At 35.4% G+C, this 6,703-nt stretch overlaps 1 protein-coding gene across 1 annotated transcript in view; it reads right to left on the bottom strand.

Annotated features, from left to right (window-relative positions):
• Positions 1-3,763: 3,763 nt before the first annotated feature.
• Trdn (triadin) overlaps positions 3,764-6,703 on the bottom strand; it is a 226,845-nt gene continuing 223,905 nt past the window's right edge. Inside the window, exon 13 of the mRNA XM_029568123.1 lies at positions 3,764-3,828. Within this exon, the coding sequence (XP_029423983.1) occupies positions 3,764-3,828 (65 nt within the window). The remainder of the gene's footprint in view (positions 3,829-6,703) is intronic.

The following is a 6,703-nucleotide window of genomic DNA, read 5'->3' as shown; positions in this document are numbered from 1 at the left end:
TTTATACCTTGCTCTTTAATGACTATATACTAGTGTGAAGTCTACATTTTCTTTTACATTAAGAATATACCAAATCCACCATTTGGGAAAGAAGGAATGACTATCTTGTCCTCAGTCTTGTAAACTTATATCATGCTTTCCACATAGCAAAAGACACCAAACACGTTCATCCCCTTGGAATTCTGACTTCCTCTGCAGTGGCTTTCATGTAATTTTGGATTCAGCTCATGAATGTCACCTGAAATTTTCATGTGACATACTCAGTGAACTGGCATGATTCCTCACAGGCAGCCCGCAGTTCTGTCCCAAAACAATTCAGGTACCAAACAACAAATCAAAGTCTTAAGCAATGTTTAATACAAACGATACCTACATATGATAATTGCACCTGACTAGGCTAGATGGTTAGGGAGCAGCTAGGACATTCAGGGTACACTTCCTGAACTACTGCCACTGACAAATCACATTCGTGTACATGCATTCATCGAGTCTTCACAGCAGCCTCGTAACAAAGGCAACCTTGAGCAAGATACCAGATGTCCTAAACGTTAAAATGACTCAAAAATGTTAAAACAGAATTGGGTCCAAAAGTCAGGAACAAAAGACAGAAAGGAAGGCTGGGTAGAAAGCTCAGCCAGTCAACTGCCTGTCGTGCAATCACATGGACCTAGGTTTAATCCCTAGAAATCATGTAAAAACAAGCAAAAAGCAATCTTGTAATCTCATTGCTGGGGAGGTGGAGGAAAATGGATCTCTGGAGCCTGAGGGTCAGACAGCCTAGTTCCTGCCGAGGTTCAGCCCACTGTGATGTCTTATATCAAAAATTGATGTTGTCGTCTGGCCTCCGTAAACACACACACACACACACACACACACACACACACACACACACACACACACACATACACACACACACACACAAACACAGGTGTGTATGTGTACCTGTACACATAGAAACACACAAACATATACACATACATATGCATACACACTCAAAATACAGAAAGGAAATATCATACATTTCAATTGATTTTAGGTTTTTTTTTCTGTTTTATAAATGTTAATGATATGCTGTTACCTTTATAGTAAAAAACATGGAGTGAAAAAAGGCTGTATTTGTGACATTCTTGTTAAATGTTGATTTTACTGATAATATATAAAAATATACAAATGTTATATTATGACTTTTATGTTAAATATTTTATTACAATGACATATTAGGATATTAATAAAGGTAACAAATAAAATGAATTAAAAGGTATAAATAGTGCCTGATAGATTTCAAATCCATTCAGTATAATTTCAGCACATCCTGGGAACTTGCCTTCTTTGTTATTAGCTCTTTACTTTTCAAATGAGAATTTAGTTTCCTTTGTCATTTTTTAATAATTTTCAAAATCATGCAATAGGAAAACTTTTTGGTAATGCAATTCATAGTTTCAGTGAAGTTTATATAGCATAGAAAGGAATTGAAATGATGCTCTTTTAAGTATAAGAAAGGGGGGGGTTGCTATATTCGTTTTCTTTCTATAATTATCTTACAAGGTTTCCCAAGATTTGAAGGAAGGAAGGAAGACAAAGTAAAGTAACACAAGATTATAAATAAAAAAATTGCTGTGGGCAATCCCAACGTCCTTGCCAGAGTCCTTTCCAGCAGGCAACCTAGAATATGAAACTTTATCATGAATAAGCGACATAAACAAAGCCTGATGTGGTGGCTCATGTTTGTAATCTTAGAATGTTAGCGGCTGAGGCAGAAAGATTGCTATACATTTAAGGACAGCCTGGGCTACAGAATGAGTCCAGGACAGCCTGGGCAAAAAGTGAGACCTCATATAACAAGTTTTTTGAAATAGATCATCTGTTTCTAAGGAGCAATGTAACTAACACCATGATCCATGTCAGAAAGATCGCCAAGGATGTGCATACATGCTGAAAATCATAATTTCTTACACAATCTACATAGAAACCCTCTGAAACATAAAACTCCTTTAAGAATTAGCAAAATCATGTATAGCTAGATCAAATTAATCCTTTCTAAAATAATCCAGGAAGAACAAACTATGCTTTCAATTATTAAAGAAACAAATAGGTAGACATACAGATATAATGTAGCTTTTCATCAAACCTTGGTCAATTTACCACTTTGATGACTTCAAAATCATTTGTCTCCCATGGCATTAGTGTCAGTTGTGTGTAAAATTTGCCTCCTCATGGATTACTTGAAAACATTAATCATTTCCTTATTTCTGTACATAGTTTAATTATATACCTGTTTTATGAAATATCCGTGGAGGCTCTACAAATGACACATGACAATTACTGACATTAATGAATTAGTCCTGTTCTGCTGCTTTGAGCTGTGGTGTGCCATTGTCATTTAAGTGAGCACACACACTCAGTGCCTGGTGTTTCCTGTTCATTGTGTTTAATCAGCATGGCTCTGCCAGGCCTCAGAGACACTAGGCTCCTGTTCATTCAATAATAAATTCCATGTTTAAAAAATTCAGAAGCTGCCTTTGCCAATGTAGTTTTAGTATAAAAAACAATGTGCCCATAGCCTTGAGCTGAAGATTGAAGTGAATTTCCATATATCCCTTCTATTTTCCCCATCAACTCATTTAATATTAGACTGAAGTAAAATTAATTCCTGCCTCTACTTGTGCATTTAGATTTACTCAGTGGTATTCAGAAGTCTTGGGCAATACAGAAAGGCCTAAAGTTACTGTATTTTTATCAGATAAAGAAAAAAAAAACCATGCACACACAACAATGACTCCTTTAACTAGCAGCTACTTTTTGAGGAATTTACTCTGATAAGCATTTTCATGCAGATTCACTTTGTTTTCCTACCTCAAATAATATTTACTACGTTCTCTACCAAACTTTCATAAAGAAGAAAGCATTTTATTGAACTGGTAATCAACATGCAAACTTAAACCTGGTTGCATAGCTCTTAAGTATTCTAGCTTACATTCCTCATAAGTAGCATTTTGGTGATGCAATACAGTCAACAGTATATCATGTCAGGTCATATGCTAATGAGCCTGCAACAAGGTCCTTCTACCCAGAAATAATTGTACCCTTGTCTAAATACTTCTCCTTTCTTACTTAATACCACACAAACTAGTGCAGAAAAGAAAATAGAGATGCTCTCCAAGAAACATTTTATCTCTATTTTCAAAATGTGTCCTCTAAGGTTTTCATTGGTGATAATGGCAGAATACTTGTGTCTTTGTTATGTTTTAGTCAAAGTATTCCTCCTGGCTTGACCTTTGACACACTAATGATAGCAGTAGGTGATGAGACTAATTTTCTTCATTGGTTTATGAAGTTAACATAATAATTTTTCCAATCATATCTGGAAACCAATTTTTGCAATGTTGGCATTTAGAAAATATTTATTTGGTAGCATTTCAGTTGAATTTTCCAATATGACACAAATTATAAGACACAACCAAAAACATAAGAAAATTTTATATTTAATTTCAGTCTATATTTTTCATGTGTTTATGGCTAATTTTGAATAAAAGTTCAATAAATGAAACTTGGACCCATGATGCTACTCTCTGAATCCTTCAGCATTTCCTCCGTAATTTGGTATTATTCTCCATAGTGCATGTTCTCATAATTAAGGCTAGAGCTGCAACAATATGTTTTCTGTGATAACCCAGCAGATGGTGCTATTCTGCAATAAACAGGTTTTGCTTTTGCCAATAAAATGTTATAGACTTAAGACAGAAGAAAGCAGAATTTTCACGTTTTATTGCTTACCTTGTGCTGAAACTTTGGCAGTTCCTTGTTTGCTTTCAGGAGCTTTGCCTGGTCCTTAATTGGGGGAAGGAATAATAAATTACTGCAAACAATTATTTCAGGAAACTGTTTAACAAAAATGAGAGAAAATTAAATAGAAAAACCATAAGCTTTGTTTCTGACACTCAGAATTTTTGTAAAGAACATAAGTCAGTAGGGGAACTGCAAAGAATGGGGCTTTTTGAGATACCAAATCTCCTAATAAATTAAACCATAAGCTAAAGATTGAAAATCAGTTACCCTCATTGTTATCTGCTTAAGACCTGGATTTGAATAATCTTCAAATTATTTGTGAATCATATCTTCATTACTAAGCCTTTGCATTTAGACACAGAGGGCTCCATGAAAGTCACTGGCTCATATATAATAGTAATGCCCAGGGCAACCAGTCCCAAGCTGGAGCCTGTATCACTAGCACATCATTACTGCTGCTTTGAGCATCACTCTGTGTGGTCCAGGGTAATAGTACATGTTGTGAAAGAACAATAAAGTTTCATTTTGAGTCTTCCCTCTTAAGAGATTTTCATTGTTGCTTTTCTTCTTATTTGGAATTTTCCCTTAAGCTAACATACAAAAAGCCCACTAATATAACAGTGTAAGTGTTTTTGGATATTGGAAATAGAAAAAATAAAAGTAAAATAAACATTTCAGAAAATAGTTGTTCATTTTACATTTCACTTAATATGGTTGATGATTGTCTTGTTTTAATTATTAGAATTATTTTACAATGTGGGAAGAAAGATTTGATAATTTGTGTCAGATAATTATCTTCATTCATTTACCATATGCTTATTTATGACACCCAATGCATATTTACTAAGTCAAATTTAAAGCTAGTGTGGCTGACACATACACTCAGTGTGTATAGGATTTCAATCTTTCATTTGATACCAGCTTATTTACAATTGCAATATTAGTTAGAACTATAAGAACAAATTGCCAAGTGTAACTGATCAAAATCTTGAGAATAGGTGATTTTGAGTGTTCAGCCTCCCATTCAAGGCTCAAGGAACAGCATAAAAGGTGGGGAATGTAAGAGACAGTGATTGGGGAGCAGAACTATGAAATGTTGACTTCTTGACATAACTGGTATTTGCACACATTAATTCACAGCAACTGTGGTTTTCTGCACAAGACCCACACAAGGTCAAGCCAGGTGAAATTCCATCATGGATGGGATGAGGCTCCTGAGGCCCCATCTCTAGCTGAGGAGTTATTAGAAGTTGATTGCTTCTGGGAAAGAGAGAGCCATTTTAGTTTGAGATTGTAGGGGGCCATGCCATGTACATGGGCATCACTAATTCAAATCAATGGATTTTCAATTTATAAACAAAGAACAGGACATGATGCTGTTTTGGAGGGTCCCAGTGGGAGCTAGAAGGGGGTCTGAGAGATGGATATGACAAAAATACCTTGCCTACAATGTATAAAATTTTCCAAGAATTAATCAAAATCTTATTTTAAAAAATCATGATTATATCGGAAGAATTTGACAAAAATAATGAGCTGGGCTGGGTAGATGACTCAGTTGGTAAAGTGTTTGTCTTGAAAGCATGAGGACCTGAGTTCTAACCTCAGAAATCCTGTGAACAAGCGAGGTGCCTGGGGAAGCATTGTAATTGTAGCACTGAGGACATGCATGGATCCCTGGGGCTCAGTGGTCAACCAGTCTAGCCTACTTGGAAAGTTCTAGGCCAATGAGAGACCTTGTCTTAAAATTAGGTGACTATCTAAGAATTAACACCTCAGGCTGTCTTCTGGCTTCTACATCAGTGTACACGTGAACACACTCCACACACACATAAACATATGCATATGCAAATACTCTGTCTCTCTCACATACATTCATCCACACCTACACCTGCACCAACACACATGTATGTATACACACAAAATAAGCTAAGATTCTTTATTTTTAAACAAAAGTTCAATTTCTTTTTTCCTCTCTTCCTCTTTTTTCTTTCTTTTGTTCTTTCTTTTCCTTCCTTCCTTCCATCTCTCTCCTTTCTTTCCTTTCTTTCACTTTCTTTCTTTCTTTCTTTCTTTCTTTCTTTCTTTCTTTCTTTCTTTCTTTCTTTCTTTCTTTCTTTCTTTCTTTCTTTCTTCTTTCATTTTTCTGCAAAAGGGTCTCCCTGTAGCCCTAGTTGGCCTGGAACTTCATTTAGTAAACTAAGTTGGTGTCTATCTCACAGAAATCAGCCTGCCTCTGCCTTCTGAGTGCTGAGATTAAATGTTTGTGTCACCACACCTGGCTAAAAGATCATTTTCTTTCTTTTTTTGATTTATCTATTTTTATTTTATGTGTTTTGCCTGCATGCATGTAAATGCAACATGTATCTACAATGCCCTGAGAGGGCAAAAGAGGGTGTCAGGATCTTTGAAACTGGAGTTACAGGTGGTTGTTAGCTGCCATGTGGGTGCTGGGAATGGAACTCAGGTCTACTGTAAGGGCAACAGGTGCCCTCAACCACTGAACCATCTCTCCAGCCCGTATAGGTTCATGTTTTTAATGTATGCCTTGCTCTTTTTTGTAGAAATAGTCACCTATTCATTTGTATTACAACCATCAGGAAAGTGCTAACTCCAGTTTTTCATTTGAAAAGACTGTTGTTTTATTGACATATATAAATTTAATTATTATTGCAGTTATTTAAGAGAAAGCATCTTTAACTGAAATTAAATTATGCCTCTTTTTGATTCTTTTTTTTTTAATTAAAAGAAGCATTTCATTACAACAGCATTAACCTATTCAATAACATTTTTCTGAGCTAGGGTACATCGCTTTCAAAATTGGGTGAACATTTGTAGGTTTACAGATGATTTATTACGCTTATATAATCTTTTACTCATTATAAACTCTATAAGACATAAAATTAAATGAGGTTCCAAC

Source organism: Nannospalax galili, unplaced genomic scaffold (assembly GCF_000622305.1).
Source record: "Nannospalax galili isolate Female #2095 unplaced genomic scaffold, S.galili_v1.0 scaffold1340, whole genome shotgun sequence".
Lineage (NCBI taxonomy): Eukaryota > Metazoa > Chordata > Mammalia > Rodentia > Spalacidae > Nannospalax > Nannospalax galili.
Note: the sequence above shows the minus strand (reverse complement) of the source record. Positions and strands in the feature narration are given on the sequence as shown.